Consider the following 25044-nt stretch of genomic DNA (forward strand, 5'->3'; position numbering starts at 1 on the left):
CACCCAACTGGTAGCAATGTCTTTTTCAGATTACCCACACTAGTAGTTCATCTCAAGTACAAAGGAGCTTCCAATGGCACATGGAGCCTAGGTCAGAATTAGCCTGTAATGGATCTAATAGTACATTAATTCTCCTGGTCAAGGTCAGAAAGAACTTGTAAGTCAGTGTGAAGATTGCCATTTTCCATAGAGTCTCTCCAAATCCTTTAGTATCTTTTACTTACATGGGAACTACAACAGCTTTCCAAAGACTGCAAAGATTGCTAATCTCTCGGTGCGAGTGACTTCAGCCTTAGCAGACATTTCCCCAGGGTCACAGATAAAATGGAAGGATTCAGCCATAAAGGATTAGGAGTGATTTCACCAGAATTAAGGCACTGGCCTCAAACCATGCTTCCTATATGTACAGCTCTGCCAATAGTGGATTCTAGTTTCAGTCTTACAATCAAAGTTTATTAGTTTTTGTTTTTGTTTTTTACTCTTATCTCGAGTTTTTATGGTTTAAAACTCTATGCAATTTGTGATGTTGTTTACAGTTTCCATTCTTCGGCACTGCACGGCTTTAAAGTAAAAGCTACAAAAAACAAAGACACTCAACAATGGACTTTCCTCCAATAACTATATACATTGCATGTTTCCAGTGAATGCTGTTAAAAAGTCAACATTTGCTAGCTGTTAGCACAGAAAATCTATTCTAAGTATTATTATCATCATCATCATCATCTATATTATGGCACAACCTACAGGAAGGGGCTGTACATATACAGAGTAAGAGGCAGTCCCCTGCCTGAAGAGCTTACAATTTAAATAACAAAGATACATAAAGTGTTGCTTTCTTATTTAGCTTTCAGAGTAGCAGCCGTGTTAGTCTGTATTCGCAAAAAGAAAAGGAGTACTTGTGGCACCTTAGAGACTAACAAATTTATTAGAGCATAAGCTTTCGTGAGCTACAGCTCACTTCATCGGATGCATTTGGTGGAAAAAACAGAGGAGAGATTTATATACACACACACAGAGAACATGAAACAATGGGTTTATCATACACACTGTAAGGAGAGTGATCACTTAAGATAAGCCATCACCCACAGCAGGGGGGGGAAAGGAGGAAAACCTTCCATGGTGACAAGCAGGTAGGCTAATTCCAGCAGTTAACAAGAATATCAGAGGAACAGTGGGGGGTGGGGTGGGAGGGAGAAATACCATGGGGAAATAGTTTTACTTTGTGTAATGACTCATCCATTCCCAGTCTCTATTCAAGCCTAAGTTAATTGTATCCAGTTTGCAAATTAATTCCAATTCAGCAGTCTCTCGTTGGAGTCTGTTTTTGAAGCTTTTTTGTTGAAGTATAGCCACTCTTAGGTCTGTGATCGAGTGACCAGAGAGATTGAAGTGTTCTCCAACTGGTTTTTGAATGTTATAATTCTTGACGTCTGATTTGTGTCCATTCATTCTTTTACGTAGAGACTGTCCAGTTTGGCCAATGTACATGGCAGAGGGGCATTGCTGGCACATGATGGCATATATCACATTGGTAGATGCGCAGGTGAACGAGCCTCTGATAGTGTGGCTGATGTGATTAGGCCCTATGATGGTATCCCCTGAATAGATATGTGGACAGAGTTGGCAACGGGCTTTGTTGCAAGGATAGGTTCCTGGGTTAGTGGTTCTGTTGTGTGGTGTGTGGTTGCTGGTGAGTATTTGCTTCAGATTGGGGGGCTGTCTGTAAGCAAGGACTGGTCTGTCTCCCAAGATCTGAGAGAGCGATGGCTCGTCCTTCAGGATAGGTTGTAGATCCTTGATGATGCGTTGGAGGGGTTTTAGTTGGGGGCTGAAGGTGATGGCTAGTGGCGTTCTGTTGTTTTCTTTGTTGGGCCTGTCCTGTAGTAGGTGACTTCTGGGTACTCTTCTGGCTCTGTCAATCTGTTTCTTCACTTCAGCAGGTGGGTACTGTAGTTGTAGGAATGCATGATAGAGATCTTGTAGGTGTTTGTCTCTGTCTGAGGGGTTGGAGCAAATGCGGTTATATCGTAGCGCTTGGCTGTAGACAATGGATCGAGTGGTATGATCTGGATGAAAGCTAGAGGCATGTAGGTAGGAATAGCGGTCAGTAGGTTTCCGATATAGGGTGGTGTTTATGTGACCATCGCTTATTAGCACCGTAGTGTCCAGGAAGTGGATCTCTTGTGTGGACTGGTCCAGGCTGAGGTTGATGGTGGGATGGAAATTGTTGAAATCATGGTGGAATTCCTCAAGAGCTTCTTTTCCATGGGTCCAGATGATGAAGATGTCATCAATGTAGCGCAAGTAGAGTAGGGGCATTAGGGAACGAGAGCTGAGGAAGCGTTGTTCTAAGTCAGCCATAAAAATGTTGGCATACTGTGGGGCCATGCGGGTACCCATCGCAGTGCCGCTGATTTGAAGGTATACATTGTCACCAAATGTGAAATAGTTATGGGTCAGGACAAAGTCACAAAGTTCTGCCACCAGGTTAGCCGTGACAGTATTCTTGTTAACTGCTGGAATTAGCCTACCTGCTTGTCACCATGGAAGGTTTTCCTCCTTTTCCCCCCCCTGCTGTGGGTGATGGCTTATCTTAAGTGATCACTCTCCTTACAGTGTGTATGATAAACCCATTGTTTCATGTTCTCTGTGTGTGTGTATATAAATCTCTCCTCTGTTTTTTCCACCAAATGCATCCGATGAAGTGAGCTGTAGCTCACGAAAGCTTATGCTCTAATAAATTTGTTAGTCTCTAAGGTGCCACAAGTACTCCTTTTCTTATTTAGCTTGTGATTCCTACTGAAGCACCTAAATAAGGTGAAATATTATTTTCAAAGTGCTCTGCTCCCATTTAGGCACCTCAATGAGGTGGACCAGATTTGTTAAATGCTGAGAACCTATTGCTGTGAATGGGAACAGCTAGGTGCTGATCACTTGGGACTGATGGAAACTGAATTGCGATCTCCTGAGCCCTCGTCTAGTTACTTAACCACAGAGCATCCTTACTCCTCCTCAGCCTATGGTAATTACAGCTAGTACTATATGGTACTGTTGGCTAATGCTGATTCTTTAATGATGATCTCTGTGCACAGATATGTACAGCGAGAGTGACAAAGAAAGGGTGATTTTCCAGGATTAAAGTCCACATCAGTTTCTAAATTAGAATGTGTGTTAGATTTATCGTTTTGCAATAGTGGAAAAATTCAGAAAAAAATACAATCCGAGCCAAGCTTTCTAGGTCTAAAACCAGTGCCTCACCTTTCCCAGAGTTCGACACTTTGGAAGCTGCCTCATCCTTCAAACGCACAGCATGGCTGCAGCTCCCAGCAACTCTTTCAAAGTTCCTGGCTGCCTCACTCTCACACCCATGCAACAGATTCTCCCACAAATGGAGACAATGCACAGGCCCAGAGCATACAAAGTGGTACTCATCAATAGCCGGCCCTTTGCATAGATGCTGCCACTACTACTGGCACCCGCAGCATCCCCTTCAAAGATAGGGAAAACATCTTGGTAAGAGGGGGAATGACTAGAAAGGAACAGCTAGAGCTGCTCAAACATTTCCCCTTAAAGCTTTTTCAGAAAGAAGAGAGCTTTTTCTGTCTAAATAGAATTTTTTCAGGAAATGTCTGTTTTCAAGAGAGTTTCTCAGGATTTCATGGGACTCCTCCCTGAAAACTAAAAAGGTTTCTGTGAAAAAAATTTATTTTCAGCAACTTTGACTTAAAACTTGTAGTGTTTTTTTGTACACAAATCCCAAACATTTAAAAGAAAAACAAATTTTCATAGGGTAGAAAGGGAGCTGAGCAGCTCTAGAAACAGCCTGTGGATAGCATCTGTCTAAAGCATTTCTGAAATGCATGTCTGCAATGTCTAAGTGTCATAGTAAAGATTATGGGTCATGAGAGAATTCACTGGTTAGATAGCCTAGGTTTGTAGGAAAGGGGCAGACCTACTGGAAGGCCACGGAGAGAAAGCTCCAAATGGTTTGATAAACATGCAAAACTATTATGCTTGGACTGAAGCTCTTTGTAGCCAGGACAGTCTTTTGTTGTGTTTGTACAGTACCTAGCACAATGGGGCTCCCAGGCACTAATACAAATAATAAAAAATAAAATAAAAAACAACAACAACAACAATGCAAGACTCTGGAAAAACACCGTTGAGCCTGTTGCATGTGTGACAAACTTCCTGCTCTACCTTGGTGGGTCTTGCACTTATTGGTAGATTTGCTCACCTTGGAGCTTCACAGCAGCCCTCAGCTTGGTTGTTTTTCTGAACCCATAGTCCAGGTTGACTACTCCTGTGTCTGACCAGGAGTTGGGAGGATCTGGGGGGAACTCAGGCCCGTCCTCTACTCCGGGTTCCAGCCCAGGGCCCTGTGGAATGCAGCTGTTTAGAGTGCCTCCTGGAACAGCTGTGCAACAGCTACAACTCCCTGGGCTACTTCCCCATGGCCTCCTCCCAACACCTTCTTTATTCTCACCATAGGACCTTCCTCCTGGTGTCTGATGATGCTTGTACTCCTCAGTCCTCCAACAGTCCACATTCTCATTCTCAGCTCCTAGTGCCTCTTGCTCCCAGCTCCTCACATGCACACCACAAACTGGCATGAGCTCCTTTTTAAAACCCAGGTGCCCTGATTAGCCTGCCTTAATTGATTCTAGCAGCTTCTTGATTGGCTGCAGGCGTTCTAATCAGCCTGTCTTGTCTCCAGAAGGTTCCTGATTGTTCTGGAACCTTCCCTGTTACCTTACCCAGGGAAAAGGCACCTACTTAGCCTGGGGCTAATATATCTGCCTTCTATTACTGTCCTATAGCCATCTAGCCCAACCCTGTCACACATGTCACTTACCAGCAAAGTGTTGATGTTCCTTCATATATTCTATATACTTGCAATTCATTACCGGGAAACTATTTAGTATTCTAGCAATTACTATACAGTGGAAAGCATAATGGTGAAAATAAAAATAGACCAAAATTAAACCTAGCTGAAGTGGTTTGGAGAAAAATAACAGATCTCCTCCATGGTGATGTGTTTGTTACAACAAACCTCAAGGGTCAGATTCATTTTACTTCTGCTTCACTGAAAGTTGACTAATTCTGAACTAAATGTGTCTTCTCCAGCCCTGGGTGACTTTGGGTGACACAGTACTACATTCCCCAGAGTGAGTCTGTGTAACAGCATTTTGTGCCATTCATCATCAAAGTGCTGCTCTGATCACGTGCAGTAGCTTTCTGATGAGATCGTATAGTTTGCCTGCAAAGGCCACCTCTTCAGAGTGCAATGCAAAAATGATTAGACTATCATGGCTAAAGAATCATTTTTTTCTCCAAACATGCCTTTCAAATGCTGGAAAATGGACAAATAGATTTAGCCCGTGTGACCTGTAGCAACACTTATAGAATGTCCTGCAACGATAAACCTCTGAAATATAAATATGTTATTTTGTTGAAGCTGAAATGTTTTGTGGGGATGTATTGGGTTCCACTAAACTTTTGTTGGAAAGAGTTTTGGGCTTAAGGTGCAAAGAGAGAAGGAGACTGCAGTTAGGTGATTAGGATAGTAATGTGGGAGAGCCAGGTTCAAGTCCATGTTCTGCCTGATTCAGAGTGACCTGGGATTAAAAAAAACCACCTCTCTTTTGAAGCAGGTACAGCCAAGTCTGGGTCCCCTACTTATCCCCTACAATACTCTATCCATCAAGCTATAGAGTGTCTCACACATGCAGTTCATGAACATGTTCAACTTGTTTTATTTTTATTCCAGCATGGAACAAAAACAAAATTTGAAATCTTGAAAGTTGCCATGAAATGGGATTGTCATCCTCCAGTCAGTTCTATGTAAATGAGCTCAGATATTCACCACATACAAGTTGGAGTAACAATAGTAAACCAGGAGAAAGCTAGGCCCACACCCTCATATTCTGTTGAAACACTTAACCACAAAAGGAACACCTGCTGCCTGTGCTCCTGGTTGGAAAGTCCCCAAATTCAGTAGTCTGCCCATAGGTGGCATACAGTAGGCCCCCATCTCCCCATAACTCCACCATTCATCAGCTGGAGCGACAGCAGAAAGATTTTACAGGCTGAGAGGTCTTCTGATGTCATCCCTCCTTGCACCCTCAGTGGTCCTACCCAGTCCAGCATGTCCCTATGTCCTCCGTCACACCCTCATCATTTCTGTCTTCATTCTTTCCCACCTGGCCTCCACACATTTTCCCTTTCCTTTTATCCCATGAACTTCACCTCTTCCTCTTCTCACCTCATATCACCTCTCCGTCTTCTACAGACCTATCTCATCTAGCACCCCTTCCCCACAAAATAGCCAACAACTTACAATGATAAAAACATACCAAACCAACCTAGAAAACTTCTGCCCTTCGCAGAACTATGTGGAGCAACTGCAGGATCTTTTGTATTATAACTCTGGCCTCAGTGTCTACTTCTCCCTCCCCAGTTTTGCAATCTTATGCTTCTAGTCTATGCTTAGCCAGTAAGTGTAACAAGGATACTGGAGAAAATAATGTACAACTAGTCCCACAAGCATTGTTTCCCTCCTAAGATCTAACTGCCTCAGCCCTTCATCTGAGGATGTATGAAGAAGGCAAAGATTTTGTCACGGATATTTTTAGTAAAAGTCATGAACAGGTCACAGGCAATAATGAAAAATTCACGGAAGCCAGTGACCTGTCCCTGACTTTTACTAAAAATATCCATGACAAAATGGGGAGCATGGGGAGCAGCTGCGGGCTGGGAGCTCCAAGGCCCCCCCACCTGTTGGGGCTCGGAGCTGCAGAGTCCCCTTCCACTAGCGGCTCCAAGCTGCAGGGGTCCCTCCTGCTGCCTGTGAAGGCAGAGAGCAGCGGTGGTCCCCCTTGCCACCTGGGGCAGCCGGGAGCAGCAGGGGTCCCCCTGCTGCCGGTGGCTGGGAGCTGCAGAGGTCGGGATGGCAGGGGTTCCCCCTGCTGCCAGCAGCAGCTGGGAGCTGCAGGGGTTGGGGGCGGTGGGGAGCAGGGAGCGGTGGGGGTCCCCCCTGCCGCCTGCAGTGGCCGGGAGCTCCAGGGGTCCCTCCTGCTGACCATGGTGGCTGGGAACTGCTGGGGGCTCCTGCCACCTGAGGCTGGGGTACCCCACAGCTTCCTGCCTCTGCAGGTGACAGAGGACTCTGCAGCTCCCAGCCAGCACTGGCTGAAGTCACGAAAGTCTTTGGAAGTCATGGAATCCGTGACCTTAGTAACTAAATCGCAGCCTTATGTATGAGCCATATACAGCTGCATGCCCTTCTTATGCTAGCTGATAGCGACCACAGAACCTGCTTTATGACAACACAGTATCACGCAAAATTATTTAAAATAACTGCTGTCAAAGTGTAATTATTCACTGAAAGGGAGTGGTGTCTTTTGTTGTTTAGCTAATTTAATCTTATATGGAAAGAAAAATCACCTCAAGCTACACTAAAACAGTTTTGTTTTTTCACCTGTGATGCTGTCTTGGTTCATCTTTTAGTATAGGAGGGAAAAATTCATCTTCTTTTCCAGGAGATATGTATTATTTCAGCTTATTAGAAAAGTACAGTAGAATATGTTGTTGTAGGCTAAACTGCAGCATTGTCACAAACTCTAAGGGAGGGACAGCACACAGTTGCAAGCCTCCTCAAAGCCAGTTAGTGCCCCTACAATCCCAACACCCCTCAGTGCCAGTTACTGTCCCCCCCCCAACTTTGGGAAGTAAGGCAAGACTACTTCTTTGTGAGTTATCAAGATTAATACATTTCTAGTCAAACACTGTTCTGAGATGCTTATTCTAGTGACCATTTTTAAAATAAATTTGATTTACATTGAATTACATTACATTTCCTTAAAGAGCCAAAAGTCACTTGCCAGCTTTTCAAAGAACTATTTAGGCACCTAAAAAGACTTAATTTCTACAAAACAAATCTTACTGAGCATAATACGCCAGAAGCCATAACATTTGTACCAAATTTGGAGATTCTAAAACAGAAACAAGATGATTGGGACTATGGAAAATGGGGTGGGTAGCTAGCAGCAGCTGGGCCAAAGGGTTGCTGCATTTTATTGCAGAATTACAGATGCTGCCAGGTTTGTTTGGCATTATCTTGAGCTATTAGTTTTAGCAAGGCTGAAACACTCCTTTCCTAAGTTTGTGGAACTTCTCATTTGCCCTCACGCCAAGGAAAAAAACCCACATTCCTGTACCATTTGGTATCTAATAACACATAGAAAAGGGATGGGCTTTTAACCAAGTTATAGGAAGATTTTTAAACTTTGTTTTTGGATCTTAATGGTGGTGGTGGTACTTCTCACTTAATGTAAATACACTTAAACCTGTTTAACCCTCACTTAAATCAGTTTAGTTTAATTTAGTAATTTACTAGTACATGCTAAATGAGTCCAAGTGCATCTACGTTAGAGGGTATCACCTATTTAACTACACAGACTTCAAATTAATTTAATTAACACTGTACAACTTTTGTAATATAGACAAGCCCTAAGTATTAAGACACAATTGCAAATAGATGCACATTGGGTAAATGTCAATATGTATTTGTATAACACCACTCTAAAACTGCTCATTAGGTTTGTTTCATTTGAGTGTACAATCAGTTTTCTCTTTTAAAAATAATTTTTAAAAAGTCCCTGGGAAGGTATGTGGGGAAAGCCTACCTACAGAACAGGTAAGTCAGTTAATGAACGCTCCTCAGGTTTTTTTCCCATATGATTTTTCTGTGGAGAATTTTGTTGTAGAAAGGAATCAAATATGAGAAAAAAGTCTTCCAAAAGGCAAAGAACAAACACTTCTTTTAACCCTCTCATGATGTTCTAAGTCTCATGAATCAGCACCATCTTTGCTCCATCATACCAGCTCCCTGGAAGGGGTGGGGGGTGCGGGAGAAGAGGCGGAATGGGGTGGGGGCAGGGCTGGAATGTCAAGTTTTCAGCAATTAGAAAGTTGGCAATCCTAACCCTGAAACACAAATCTTGCTGGAAAAAATGCAGCAATTTAGGTCAAATAATAGATTTCACTGGGAAAATCTCACATTTTCCTATCACGTAAAAGTTGATTTTTTGTATTTACATCTAGCAATTTTAATTATATCCAAATATTTATCTCTAGAATGGCTAAATTAGTAGGTACTTAATTGTACTGATACATAACACCTGACACTTGGGTCCTCTCACTTGCCTGCATATGCAAAGCACAAAGTATATAATTCAATTATATGGCAAATGTTCACAAGGCATCTGTGGTGTATCTGACATCCCACAGAAAATCTGTGCTTCACACATTTAAGCAAATTCCTAGTGTGAGGTATGAGAAAAAAAGATTTTTTCCCAAAGCCCTTGCCCAACTAGATAATTAGATATATGGATAATGATTTAAGATTAATAATAAAAGTACATATGTGACTATGCAAAAACAAATACTGTTCCATGTCAAATACAAAGCAGAATGCAAATTTGTTTTTCTGTTAATTAATCTAGCTTTCATATCAACTGCTCTGATCTGTAAATAAAGCTCACATGCTAGTTTCAAACAACTCACTGAATGCATCCACTGAAGTGAGCTGTAGCTCACAAAAGCTTATGCTCAAATAAATTTGTTAGTCTCTAAGGTGCCACAAGTCCTCCTTTTCTTTTTGCAGATTCAGATTAACACGGTTGCTACTCTGAAACCTGTCAATAATAATAATAATAATAAATACCCAACAGATTCTTATAGAGCTGGCTAGCTAATTGTGTTTGTTACTCAAGGGTGCCCACTCATAAGCTCATGATTGAAATCAGTTAAAAGCATCTGAACTCTGACCTAGCCTGAGGGTCAGAGTCCTCAGTTAAATACTGCCACCTATCAAATACACACAAACACAGACAGAAACCCAGGAGGCTTCATGACTATTCTGAAAATTAAAAATAGAAGGCGGGGAGAAGAGAGCAAGTGAGCAAATGGTCTCTGCCACCAAGTAATAGTGTGCTTTCTTGCAGATATGCCTCACCTTTCAGGATTTGCTTTTCAAGCTCTTTATTGAAATCGCTCAGGTCTTTAACTGATCTCCCCTGGGGACTGAAAAGCCTTAAGCTAATTAAGCACGGCTGAGACATGCTTGATGAGATGGGAAAAACATGAAGCTTTTGAAAGGGTGAAAAAATCTCTGGCCATCTGCTAGTGGTGTTGCAAAGAGAACAAAGAGGAAGAATAAACGGGACAGCTAGCCGGAGTGAAAAGGTACAGGATTCCTTTAATTACTGGGTCAATGAGACCATTACTGCTTGGAATGCCTGTGAAAGCCAGCAAACAAGCTTAGGAGGCTCAGCAAAAACAACAGCTCTTAGTTAAAAAAAAAAAAAAAAAAGAATTTGAAAGAAAGTGAATTGGGTCAGCTTTCCCCAAGAAATGTCTGTTAATTAAAAACCATAGGAAATGTATGAGGGAGGGAAGGCCCCTTAACTGGAATTAGATTGTAGAACGGCCTTATCTCTCTCTCCTTTTATTTTGTGCATCTCAGAGGCCCTGCAGATGGAGCTCTGTTTAAATGAATACCACACAGCCAGCCAGAGAGGAGTTTCTGTTGTACTTGGCAGTACTTATAACACCAACAGACCCCATCATCGGCGGGCAGGATCGAACCTGGGTCCTCTGGAACTAAATGCTTGAGCAAAAAGCCATATAGCCCTTAGCTAAGGTTATAGAGCAAACACATTAATCGCTCTCTAAGTGATCTCGGTGCCACTAGATGGGACAGAACACCACACACAGGAGGTGGGTGGGTTACATACTTCCCCTAGCTGAGAAAGCATGTCCTGAGCTTCAGAGACTTCCCAGTTGAAACCCCAGACAAGCCCCCACTTGTAACATCGACAGACCATGGTCATCGGCCGGTGGGATCGAACCTGGGATTTCAGTGCACGAGCCTCTAGTGCATGACCTAAAAGCCAACTGGTTTTTAGCTAAGGCTGTAGGGCAGACTCATTAATTTCTAAGTGGTCTTGGTGCCACTAGAGGGGACAGAACACCACACTCAGGAGGTGCATGGGTTACATACAGATGAAGAGCCTGCATTTAGGTTTTAAATGCATGCCCTGGTGTTTATTCAGTATGACAAACAGTTCATGTGCTACAGCCTCTTAAGACCTGGTTAAGACTCCTCGGTGTTTTCCAGTCTTTTACAATTCACTAGAGAAATGTGTAGAGTTTAGGGGGACACTTTCTTAACATGCAGTAGTATAAGTCAAATCTGAACTATCTTAAGTGGCATTGTCAGCCATGAACTGTGAAAATCACAAATGGGATCTAAATGAAGAACACAGTGATGTTCTCTCTTCCCACAAATTATCGGTGTGAGAGTTAGGTTGATTATGGCTGCATGCTAGGGATAAGCAAGATGCTTCTGATGCAATAAACAGCAACCGAACCCTTGTCAAAAAGCCAGTAACTCCTTTTTAGAAATGTGAATATGTACAGATCATCTTTTCCACATTATTTCTGTTTGATGTAGTTAAATCATGTTCTGCTGTGATCCAGTCATATTTCACAAGCTAAACAGGATTAGGCAAGGTCAGTGCTAAGATAGGAGACTTAATTAGGAGCTGCCAGAAGTGGTAAAGACACTCCATTATTGGAAGGTGCTGTCTTTAGAATGAGACATAAAAACAAGGTCCTGACGACTTGTGGTCATTAAAAATGCCATGGCAACTTTTGAAAAACAATGGTGTTAACCCCAAGATTGTAATCAAATTTCCATTTGTATTCCTCCACCCCAAATTATCCTTGCTGTTCCGTTTGGGAGAGGTACTCTGCACTTTGTGTCTTAAACTGTTGCACATTCATGTAGCATTGTTGTTAAATAATTGTGGTGTTTGATGCCAATGGGGGGCAGCATTTCAAAGGTCGATAATATGATCATCATATAAATCAGTTTGTAAAACAATGTGGGATCCTTTAAACAGGTGTTGTGTATATCTATTTCTTATCACTATTTTTTCATGCTTATGCACTTCCAGCTGGCACCCAAAGCAGAAATACAGCTAAAAAGTCTGTTCTCTCGGAATTTTAGGACCAACCCAAAGCAGGCAATACTAGAAATATTGTTTTAAAGATTTTTCTTGGAATATGTCCAGCCCAATGCTGCAGATCCAAGAAGGTTAGATAGTTTTAACAAGCATGGAGAGGTATGACCTTGGAAGACCAAGAAGCAAGATAAACAAAAACCACTGAGGGTACTGGTTTAGTACATCTGGACTCTAAGGGGAAGTTGTTCGCTATACTCACTTACCACTGTTTTAGAGTAGAAGAATGGTTCTCCAACTATGGGGCAGGTCGGAGGCCTGGAAATAGTCAAGGGCGTCGCAAGCTATCTACTTTTTTTTATGTTTTCTGAAAAGCGGGGATAAAAGGGACAGCTGGAGCCCCAATGCCCCAAGGCTGACAGCCGGACCCTCACCACTTGGGCTTGGGTTCTCCTTCCCCCCTCCCCAATCCCTCATGGGGAAGCAGCCCTGGCTTGTGCTCTCTTTCCCCTCTCCTCACCCCCCCCTTCCCATTCCCTCACCTGGAGGCAGCGAAGCTCCGGCTGTCAGCCCCGGGACAGCAGCAGCAACAGAAGTAAGGGGGGCAATGGGTGCTAAGTCTGCTGTGAAAAGTAATGACAAATATCACTTTTCATATTGCCCCCCTTACTTCTGTGCTGCTGCCTTCAAAGGTGGGTGCCCAGCCAGCAGCCGCTGCTCTCTGTTCTGCCTTCACAGCTGGGTGGCAGTATATGTACTTTGGGGGACGGGGGAGGGGACATAAACTACTACAGACACAAAGAAAGGGGGCCAGATTAAATAAATTTGAGGACCACTGGTGTAGAAGAATCCCTGAGCCCTCTGGTGGAATGTAGGCTGTACCTTACCCTAAATAGGCCACACAAGCCAGACAGTGGCCAGACAATGGGTCTAATTTGGGTTAATTCCCATCAGGGCTTTTGAAGTTCTAACTAGGGTAGACTCCCTTAGCTGATGAAGTCAGATGTAGCTCAACACAGCTGTGCTTAAAACATTCAAAAGAGAAGAGGAAACCATGTGCTGACCAGAATCCAGGCCAAAAAGCTCTGGAGATAGAAACTCTGTCCTGGTTATGCTCTCTTGTTTGGTTTTGGATTGGTGTTCACAGACTACCAAATTGAGCCAAGAAAACATGGGCAGGGACGTTCCTGGTTTGTGTTATTTTGACTGAATAAGAGGCTTGTAAATAAACTGGAAACCCAGAGCCTGGCTTCCTGTGAACTCTTTCCAGCCACTCAGACCATAGCTTTGCCACACTGATCTGTGACCTCACTCTTTTGTGATCCAGGTCAGGAGGTATTGAGGAAAGGCCTATTCTCCTTTGCCCTCAGAATCCAAAATGTTTTAACTTGTTTAACTTATTTTTTTAATCCATGTGAAAAAGGTGTAAGTGTTCAATTTTTTACTCCACTGAGAAAACACTGGACATACAAACATGTCGTCTTAAGAACTGACAGGTAAAACAGATATTGAGTGTTTTTTGAAGGGCTCTGCTAAATGCCATAGAAATGTATTTGGTCTGTTCATGTCAGCTAGCAAGCACCGTACCTTGAGCAAGAACATCATTTCTGTGACATATGATTATTAGAGAAACCATACACTTCACACCAATGATTGAACACAATAGGAAAATTTTCATACCCTCAAAAGAAAAGGACTGGAGCAAAGACATCAATGCCCAGCATTTCAGGATAAAGACCCCACTCCATTGAAATAATAATTTAGGTGGTTTTGTGGTTTACCTTTGTGCACTAAGAAAGGCACTGGAAGTCAAAGCATTTAGGGCTGAAAATGATGGATGACTTCTAAGCACATGAGAAGAATACTCAAAAGGTTGTGAAATGTTTGAACATCGAGTTCTGTTTAGAAAGTGTTAGCTATGGACCAATTACAGTGGTGAGCATCCTGCTCAGTATAAAGTAAGGGAGGAGAAAAAAACCGCACAATGCAATTCATATTTGTCTAGTGCCTTTCATACAAAAAAAATGCATAGAACATTTGGCAGCTGATTATAGTCTCTCTAAAGAAAGTGCAAACTATGCTGGTTGCAATGTGCAGGCTCTGTAGCATGCGTGAGTATGGCAGGACAGGAAGAAAGGGATGAATGGTCAAGTTTCATCAGAAAGGCTCAGCAAGTTGGCTCTGATAATAGCGGGAAAGGTTAGGAAAAAGGTACTTGCAGAGAGAGGAGATGTTGAACACTTCTGATGAATCCACTGACCCCCTGAGGGATTGAGGTAGAAGTGGATCCCACAGCTTCATGCAGTTGCAGCCTGTGTGTGTGTGTGTGCGTGCGTGCGTGCGTGCAGGGAGAATGGGTGTGTATGTGTGTGTAATCTTAGGCTTCTTCCCTAGGACTAGGGCATAAGCATACTGATGGTTACCTCACACTCATCTTGAGGTAAGATTTGATGAGAGTCAACAAGCTGTTCCAGATGGTGAGGTCTGTATGACTGATTGCTCAACTGTATAAAGAAAAGGTGAGGGGACAGAAAGTCAACTATTGGAAAAGTGTGAGTAACAGGCAGAAAAATAGAAAGAAGTGGCTTAAAAGAAATGAGGAGAAGACACTACCATGGAAGAGCTGAGTGAGGACATGATATTTTCACTGCTTCCCTTGCTTGGGATTTCTACTGGTTAGAGACCATTTTAGTTTCTATTGGGTTGCCACAGGACTGCAGAGAGACTGCAGCAGAGATGTGCTAAATCAGTGCATTCCCCAGATTAGTTACCCTGCACACATCTCCTCCTCAGCTAGAACTTCTCATTATTTGGATGGTGCTGGCCCTGTCCCCATCGATCTCTGTGCAAGGGAGGTTGTGCCTTCTTTGTGACACCACAACTTGGTGCTGTGCAGAAGTGGGCATAAACTATGGGAGAATCTGGCCCTTGGTCTTTAAAGAGAGGAGCCTGGGACAGAATTGCAGAGGTGGAGGAGGGAACAGAATCACAGATAACCTTAGTGGGAGAGGAGAGAGCAGGGTCAAAAAAAGGAAGGGATGACTGAGAGGATGTTTTAAGACAGCTCATCTCACAACTGCATTACTCTTATGGAACACTTTCTTGTTCTACACTTGAGACAAAAGAGACCTATCCAGTCTTCCCCCTCCACTGCTTGATTTCCTCCATCTATTCCCCAGTCTCTGGGTCTTCTAAAGGTGTAGTTATGAAAGCATCCTACAGAATTTATTTAATGAATATTCATTAGCTATGTAGGGTCTTGCACCTTGTGTGGTCATTAATACTTGTGCAAGGTAGATGTAAAATGCTACCACCACTTGCATGGCATATAGAATTCTGATTTAGTAGTACTTTGTCCTCACTTTGCACAGGTTTAAATGATTACACAAGATGGAAGGCAGTGAAGAAGCAGTTATAGATTCCTGTTAATGCCAATTATAGAGACAATTGATTTGGACCCAAACATGTAAATCCATTCCCTATCCTGGAATAATTCTATCAACGTGATTCACTAAAAATAACATGAACTCTTACTTTTTGAATGTTAAGAAGCACAAAAATATACACATGCTGGACCAAATTCTTCCCTGATATGACTTCACTGATAGATCAAAATGAAATTACACCAGGAATTAATGTGGTGTTTTGGATCTATTTCAATATGCACATGAAATTCCTGTTATCATTAATAGGAGTTAAACTCACAATTAAGTGGAAAGAATACATTCCTATATAATGTATTATTTTCACTATGTACTTGGATGCCATTTGATATGTTTTGAAACAAGTATGTGTTTCAGTTGCAGGAGCTACTGCTGATTCTCTGGAGATTTATGCTAAAACCAAAGACTGGTAATCTTCAACACAATGTGAAATATGGATTCCATTATCTACCCAATTTTTTATGTTAAAAGGTCATTATCATTGTCTTAAAGCTGTTTAAACCATGTATATCACAAATACAAAACATCTAACATTATAAAATAATACCATAAACATATGAAAAGTTAAAATGACTTCAAATCATCTGCTTTTCAGTGGGATTTCATATAGTTTTATATGTTGGCACTATTACTGTGGTAAATATCTTGAAAAATATCCAATTTCTCATTAGGATTCTCAGAGATTTTCTTTTCTTTGGAAGATCTCTGAACAGTTATTATATTAGATTTAATGTTGAATGTGTTTCTATTCAGTACAAAAAATTGGTTCTTTGAACAAAACAAAAGCCACATTGCAAAAATTTTCAGAATTAACAATATCTTTTAAGTGGAGAAAAAATGGCTAATTCATTTTGATAGCATTTCTGTTTTGTTTGCTGGCAATAAAATGAAGAAAACAATCAAACGCTATAAACTTTAAACCGCCATCATTGTAAAAAATATTTGCTTGTCTTCTTTCTTTTTTGTTCCCTACTATCAAAGCAGATGTCATAAAATGACTGTGGCAAAATGTTTAAGCTGCAAGATTCCCTAATGGTTTCTATTTTTATTAGAATAGATTGAAAGATCTATTGAAAGATGGAATCCTCCCAGTGAAAGAAATGAAAAATAATTAAAATTTAAAACAGAGCTTGCACCACCTGTTCTTTACAGATACTCATACTAGCATGATATAGAGAGAATAATGAAAAGAAACAGAACTTCTTTCAGTTATTGAGAATATCATCACATTATTCTCTCCTAGAGGGTTGTAACTGGTGTCCAAACCAGGTCACAGGCACATTAATAACTGGACCATGCTGTTAATGTACAACATAACTGATGATTCCTGTAGATTAGCGATTTTGGAATCTTGTAGTTGTTAGTAGTCTATTCCACTGTGATGACAGAGTACTTCACTGTCATTGATTCATATATTGATACTACTATATTTTTTGTGATACAGAGCAGCTACCATCTTTGTAAAGCCTCACATACCACTATCTGTGTTTAGGTTCTTCAGCAAAGCCATAGAATATGTAGCAGAATTACTGGGGGACGATGGGAGCTACTGCGATTTTCCCTTTTTAACTGCTACAGAGTTCAGAATAGAGCCCTGTAACCTGCAGAACTAACAGACTTTAAAAAGCAACTCATGAATATATCACTCTCAGGTTTCAGAGTAGCAGCCGTGTTAGTCTGTATTCGCAAAAAGAAAAAGACTACTTGTGGCACCTTAGAGACTAACAAATTTATTTATTTGATGCATCCGATGAAGTGAGCTGTAGCTCACGAAAGCTTATGCTCAAATAAATTTGTTAGTCTCTAAGGTGCCACAAGTACTCCTTTTCATATCGCCCTCAGCCATTCCAGGATTCTATACAAACCTACTAGAATGCCAGACCTATGGGAAACATTTCTCCTAATCTCATAAAAATAGAGTTACTATACGGTCTTTGTCAGCAAGGACAATAAAGGGGAAAATGAAACAACTCTACTTTTCTACCTCAGCTATGGTTCTTCCAACAGAGATGAGAGATATTCACTGAAGGTAAAGATTGCACTGCCATTGACCATAGTGGACCTATTCATTGGGTATTGAAATTCCACTTTGAAAGTTCTTTAACTGGCTCATACCAAAAACACAAAATTCACCTTAACCTTTTTTAAAAAGTTGTCTAGAAAAATAACAGCACAGAATAATGAATAAATAATTAATGAATAAATAAACATCTCAGGGGGTACACTCTGCATGGATTTCTACTGAGACCTTTGATTTCAACCCCCCCCCCCCAGCTACTTCCAGCATTTCTGCTCTTCTGATAGTCCACATCTCCATATGGCTTGGAATCAGACTGTTGCAAAATAGGCGGTACAAGATTAAATCCTCAATTCACCTGTTTTTGACTTCACAGAATTTCTCCCCGAATGCAAAATGTTCAAAGTTGGGGATAATTTTTTGTGTGTTTTCTGGATAGTTGCAGAATCCTGTGCTGCATTTCAAATTTAGGGCTAGTCGGTGTTTATACAATCAACCCTGTTTAAGAGCCAATGTGTAGCGGTGCTGCCCTAGGAACACTCTATCCTGAGTCACAATTCCTTAACCGCTTCCTCCTTGTTCCTGAGGGTATTATCGATTACTGCTTTGTATCCGCAGAAGATTGTCAGATCCACATTGTCTTGGATTACAAAGGATTAAAAACATATGAGGTCTTTAAATCCTCATGCACCAGGACATAACTGATGGGGTTTAGGAACAAACTTCTCCCATGGAAAGGGTAAGGCATTTCATTTTAGGGCTTCTTGCACTTCATCTGAAGTAGCTGGCATGGGCCGCTGTCAAAAAATAGACAGACCAATGGCCTGATTCGGTACAGCAATCCCTTTGTTCCTAATGTAATCCACGCCTGCTTGGTATGGCACTCTGTTCCCTTCTAATGGCACCTAGCTAGAGATTGATGAGTCTGCTACAACCTTAGCTAAGAGAGATGTGGCTTTTAGCTCATGCAGTAGAGACTCATATATTAAGCTTCAAAAGTCCCAGGTTTGATCCTGCCCACTGATGACCGGGGTCTGTTGACATTACACTAGGACAACTCAATAAACACATATGGAGTTTCTATTTTAAGATTTTTAGATACATGAAATTCCAAAATAGATTAGATTTTTCCAAAGAAACCAAAGAACTTCTCGTTTTTAAAATCTCACCTCTCCACATGTCTTGTCCATTTCAGCTCTTCAGAGAAGGTGTTGGAGATGAGAAGAAATTGGGTTTACAAAAAAAAAAAACTAGTTACAACTACTGTGGATCCAAAATAAAGATGCCAGTCTTGTTTCAAATCTTTCTGAGATTTATTTTGTTTGTTTATCATTGCAAACAATGACATGGCAAAGAATTTATGACTTCTGTCAATATCTTCAAATGTATGTGAAAATCCTTGAAGCAAGTATATATTAGAAAAATTGAGACATCTTCCTTACCAGATTTCAAGGATATATAACTTTCTCAAAGTTTATACTGCAAAGGCACCTATTCATTTCTAAAGAATTTATGGGTGAAAGACCTGGAATTCAGCTGTTCAAATGAAGAGTGGATCAAATGATGGATAAGCAGTTACTTGCCTACTCACTGGCAGATATATATTGGCAGCTCTGGGTCAAAATTATAGGTAGGACACTGTAATATGTCTTAGCCTCTATGTGGATTCATTACAGCACTTCAAAAAGTGCCCTTCAGTGGTGGTTTGTGTCTAACTATTCAGTGCAGTTCTGCTTCTGCTCTTTTGCAGACCCCTACAGGAAAGTAAACATTTGTACTATCTAGTGTAGGCAGTGAGCAGCAACCCAGATTGGATCCTTCATTTATAAGAGTTATTCCATTAAATTAGCAGCTGTGCACTGTGCACACAAGAGAGTGCAAGGCACAGTTATTTTACTCTGAATTTACTTTCTCACTTTTCTGAGTGGGGCAGCATTCCAGGTGTCACAGAAATAGGACCTCTACTGAGGATATTCACCTCAAACTGAGGAGGTGATGTTGGGAAAATGGCACTGGTTTCCAGACTAGAACGAAGAGACAGTAATCTCCGACAGAACTGCTCTGACAAAAGAGATTACAAACGTGTTTTTGAGCTATCCAAAACTCCAATAATTGTAGGATAATATCATGGTGGCAATAAAAAAAAACAGAAAATATTCTATCCAACATACAGAAAAGGGGCAAATAATGGATACTTCTGTTCACATAATACTGTCCTCCAAGGGGTAGAACAGGCTCTAAGGTTGACAGATAAGAGAAATCATCAGATCCAATATGTTTATATAAGGAGAGACTGAGTATGTAAGTGGGGAGAGTAGGCTCAGAGCGGGAAACAGTTATATATACACCCAAGTAATATGACTTTCATTTTCATTTTCTATAAATTATTAGCCCTGTTAAAAAAACAAAAACAAAAAAACTGAGCTGATTCAAAATGCCACTAAAGCCTGCACGTCCATCCATTACAAAAGGATGGCAACATTTCAAAGCGTATATATAAGAATTGCCAAATTGAAGATTAAAAGCATTTGTATGGCATTTCCCATATGTCCTATTTGGTCAGTGATCATAAAAGGATTTGAGATTGTTTCCTAATCTTCTGAGAAATGCAGGTTTTCATTATTGTTTTGTAGACTAGTATTGAGTGGATTCTAATACCTGGAAAAAGTTACTCTAGAATGTATCTTGCTTTGTCTCTCTTTTTCTTTCCTTGCTCCCAAGTAATATATTAACTTTTAGTTAAAGTATGAAAAAAGATATCTCTATAATATTAACTCTGATTTTTATCAGTGTTTCAGAAAAAAATATATTTTGTAGAACACACACCAAGTGTTTTTCATTGTAAAATACATTGAGAGAAACCAAGCTTGCACTACAAAATATAAATGCCCTAGGTTTAACAGGAAAAATATTAACCTCAACCAATAAAATCTATCTTAATATATGGGATGGAAATGAAAGATCTCATTTTTATATAGTATCAGAAATGTACCCAAAGAAAAAATGTATGTGTTTGGATGCATCACCGCATAAGCCTAGGTTAACCCCATGGGCACAAGGAAGTACAAGCTGCTGGCTCAATACATCCCAGGGAAAGGCAAATGGCATTTCAACCTGCCCGCCCCTTAGCATTATGGCACAGGATGGCAGCACTAGGTTTTGCCAAGGGTTCCATAACAGACCTGTTGGCAGAGATTTCTGAAGGCATGCACTGATCCAGTGCTGCTTCATCCAGCCGTCCTGGACATGCCCTCTCTCTAGCCTTGTCTACACTGCAGGGGTAAGTCAACCTAAGTTCTGCAACTCCAACTGGAGTTGATGTAGCTTAGGTCAATTTACTGCACTGGGTTAATGGGAGACGCTCTCCTGTTGACTTACCTTATGTTTCTCGTTCTGGTGGAGTACTGGAGTCGACAGGAGAGCGATCTGTGGTCGATTTAGCGGGTCTTCAGTAGACCCGCTAAATCAACTCCCGGCGCATCAATGGCTGCAGCATCGATCCCCGGTAAGTGTAGACAGGTGTAGACATGCCCTCTGACTAGTGGCCATCATATTTCAGGTTGTGGTGGCTATCAGTGGAGGAGAGGTTGAATATGCAGACACCCTTTCACCAGGATCTGCATTGGCAAGGGGGATCTAACCCATGTTATCCATTTAGCTGGTCCCATACCTCCACTGATGGATATGGAATGGTCACAGACAACTCCCATGAATCCAATCACTCCTCATATGATGACATAATACATATCCATCCAAGCTGAGCCTAATATCCCAGCCTAGTCTTAAAACGGAACTGATGTCGAGCAGACAAGGATGGCATTCTGCACTTCTTTAAATTGGAATACACATATAGTTTTACCACAGATCAAAAGCATAATTTTTATATCAGAACAAAGCAGTATGACTGGATTTTATTTCATTGGAATAACGCTCCAGTATTATCTTCTTTTTTCAGTGTTGCTAGTCAAAAATATTTTATTTTGTTCTACTTCCAATGTACTGCAGGTGCTGCTGGAAACATTTAACTGAATTAGTTTGAGGCAGCTCTTTGCTTAGATGAGACACTTAGATGTAAAATCTCTTATTTATGCCAGGTGAACTCTTGCCATTAGAAGTCTCTTTGGGACATACTCATTGTACTATTTTATCTGCATCAACTGCTGTTCAATTCCCCACCCCCCTTTCCTTTCAAGATCCATCTTACAAGCTGACTAACTTTGAAACCTAATGTTGCAGCATCTGTGCATATCAAACCTGAAAGCAGCTTACAACATGTGTTGTGAAAATTATCTACACGTTTTTATACCCATTAGTATGAAATAAAACAAGGGGAAAGCCTTATTTTCCTTCCCTTTTCTGGGTTTTTAAAAAGCATTGATTTATTTCCCCAGCCTGAGGTAGTTTAAAGGAGGGTGCATTTCAAAACAAACTATAAGAAACATTTATAGGTTTATCCAAGTGTAGAATCAACACAGTGCTTCCTCCTGTTATGGGCCCAATCCAAAATCCACTGAAGTCAATGGGTGTCTTTCCATGAACATCAATGAGCGTTGGATATGTAAGTACAATTAATACACCTAAACCACAATGCTCTGAAATATTCAGAAAGACCCTTTAACTTAGTTGATCCCAGAAGCGTTTAAATAAGGGACAGGAAAAGTGCCAAGAACACCTCTTTTCTGACATTACTTTCTTTAATGCGGCATATTTTCATACTAGGTAGAACAGATGGTGAAATCTAATCTATCCACTGAGAGCTAAATGACAGTCATTCGCTGTAGGGGACAGTAAAGTATTAAAGAGAAGGAAATGTACTAATATGAAAGTACACTTTGTGCAAAAGTTGCCTTTGATGAGGCATAAAATAAAATGTAAATAATTTCTATTAGAAGGAAACTAACATAATGGCTCTGGTATTTGCAATTAGAATAAGTCCATATTATAAAACCTGGATTTGCGTTGAAGGAGAGGAGTACCATTTACCTGGAGTAAGTATTATATTGATTACATTATCACTGTCAGTAATAAAACACAACACAGATACCATTAGCATTACTTGTAGTAAAGAGGTGTGTGATTAGTATCAAGTTGGATTTACATTAAAAAAAGAGAGAGAGAGGATGCTGTTAAGCAAAGAGCAAAGAGGAGTGTAACCTGGATTTGCAATGAAGAAAAGTGTCAATACTACTAACGTGAGTTTGCAACTAAGTCAGTATCAATGTGCTTGGCAAAAGGAGTTCATCATTAGGAAGATCTAGTTAGTATTGACTTGGATTTCCAGAAAAGATCATGTCTGGGTTTTAATATGAAGCTGTAATTGATCTATATGTTCTACCAAGGAAGGTCATATAATTGCATTTGCTTTACAATTAGAGAATTATTTCCATAATATATTGCTTTTTTTATGTGAGCATGACTTTTATAAATGATTGGCTGGATATAGGGCTCCCACAAGAATTCCTAAAACTCTGAAAATTGAACTTCTGTGTTTCTTAACAATAGAATAAATAGTGGTTTAAATACTGTACTCTAGGACAAGATTACTGCTTCAGCAGGACTCTATGTGTGTGTGTTCCAAATATTGGTTTCTTTACTAGAATTACTAGCTTCAGTTCATTAGTTGTTAAATCTCTATTTATGACCTCATAAATCATTTAAATATCCAGTTATTGCAACTACACTCAGTATTGTACTTCCAATGAATTTAAGAGAAAGGATATTTAAATATAGATAAATTGTTTCTTTAATCAGCAGTTTTTGAAGGTAAATGTAAAACACCCACAATAAACAGCTTGTGTGTTTATTTCAAAGTCATTTTGAAACTTGAGTATATCACTTTCCTGCCCCTTATGTTTTCTTGTGTGGCTTCCAACCAAATACATAACAACATTTTACCACCACCTGGAAAAAAAGACTTAAAATATCATCTTAATTTGCTATTTCTTTCATTTAAGAACATTGTTGCCGTAGTTAAATTTGTTGTAGTAAAACAAAAAATAGCTGTGCTTACCAACACAAACACAGCTTTCAAGAGAACCTGGATTCCATGCAGCAGCCTACTTGAACTTTCTGCCTACCTCTAAAGTATAGAAAGTCTTACCTGTCTCTTCTTCTTTGCTTTCTTCTTTATTTTCATCCACTATAGGAGTCATTGGCTTCTCGACCTTGATTGCATCCTCTTCATTTGACAAGGGCTCTGAATAGGATGTGATGGGAAACAGAAGTGAGACAGTTTGTTGTTCAGAACTCATGTTGAATAAAATGATTAATATATGCTACAGGTTCATCCTTGAAAACATCAGCATAGAACCAGATTGTAGAATCCTTCTCACATTGCTGAGTATTCATGTAAGCAGTGCCAGTGAGGCTGAGGGACAGTTTCTGTGAACATGGGTTCAATCCTGCAAGGGGCACTCTGGCCCCACTCCAGTAAAGCACACGCTTCACTTTAAGCTTACCTAGTCCCGCTGAAGTCACATGCTTATAGGTAGGCATGTGCTTAAATATTTTGCTGGACTAGTACCAGAGCGTTCATCACCTGGCATGATAGGGACCTAAGTGCTCACTGTCATGAGTAGGGGTTAAGCACAATCTAGCCCTTAACTTTTTACTTTTACAATGGATGCCATTAAAAAGTCAGCATTTACCACTGAGAGTTACTGGAGATACCATTGTTTTTTCCTATTCAGAGCCAAATTTGGAACTGGCTTTTAAGGAAGGGCAATTTAATGAATGTGGCCTTCTAGGTATAGAGAAATAACTGTGGTACCTCAAATGCCATAGCACAGCTTCTGTTGATAATTAGTCACGAGTCACTGTTATCTTACTCATTGTTTATACAGCATTTCTCCTACCTTCTGTTTCCATGAAGGAACTCTGGGAATCTGTCTGAGTTTTCATTTCATCAATTGTGGAAACATCCTGTTGTCCTGTTAACATCAAAGATTGAAAATAACATCAATGGTTTCAGAGTAGCAGCCGTGTTAGTCTGTATTCGCAAAAAGAAAAGGAGTACTTGTGGCACCTTAGAGACTAACAAATTTATTAGAGCATAAGCTTTCGTGAGCTACAGCTCACTTCATCGGATGCATTTGGTGGAAAAAACAGAGGAGAGATTTATATACACACACACAGAGAACATGAAACAATGGGTTTATCATACACACTGTAAGGAGAGTGATCACTTAAGATAAGCCATCACCAACAGCAGGGGGGGGAAGGAGGAAAACCTTTCATGGTGACAAGCAGGTAGGCTAATTCCAGCAGTTAACAAGAATATCAGAGGAACAGTGGGGGGTGGGGTGGGAGGGAGAAATACCATGGGGAAATAGTTTTACTTTGTGCAATGACTCATCCATTCCCAGTCTCTATTCAAGCCTAAGTTAATTGTATCCAGTTTGCAAATTAATTCCAATTCAGCAGTCTCTCGTTGGAGTCTGTTTTTGAAGCTTTTTTGTTGAAGTATAGCCACTCTTAGGTCTGTGATCGAGTGACCAGAGAGATTGAAGTGTTCTCCAACTGGAACTATTTCCCCATGGTATTTCTCCCTCCCACC

At 40.7% G+C, this 25044-nt stretch overlaps 1 protein-coding gene and 1 long non-coding RNA gene across 5 annotated transcripts in view; one reads left to right on the top strand and one right to left on the bottom strand.

Annotated features, from left to right (window-relative positions):
- MACROD2 (mono-ADP ribosylhydrolase 2) overlaps window positions 1-25044 on the bottom strand; it is a 1347099-nt gene that overhangs the window by 29982 nt on the left and 1292073 nt on the right. For all 4 annotated transcript variants that reach the window (XM_038394327.2, XM_043512065.1, XM_043512066.1 and 1 more), the window contains 2 exons: window positions 24344-24418; window positions 23590-23685 (listed from right to left, as the gene is read on the bottom strand). In XM_038394327.2, the coding sequence (XP_038250255.1) occupies window positions 23590-23685; window positions 24344-24418 (171 nt within the window). The remainder of the gene's footprint in view (window positions 1-23589; window positions 23686-24343; window positions 24419-25044) is intronic.
- Window positions 9912-17015, top strand: LOC122459577. Its single transcript, XR_006280364.1, has 3 exons — window positions 9912-10248; window positions 15830-15943; window positions 16965-17015. It is a non-coding gene; the product is annotated as an uncharacterized LOC122459577 (long non-coding RNA).

Source organism: Dermochelys coriacea, chromosome 3 (assembly GCF_009764565.3).
Source record: "Dermochelys coriacea isolate rDerCor1 chromosome 3, rDerCor1.pri.v4, whole genome shotgun sequence".
Classification (NCBI taxonomy): domain Eukaryota; kingdom Metazoa; phylum Chordata; order Testudines; family Dermochelyidae; genus Dermochelys; species Dermochelys coriacea.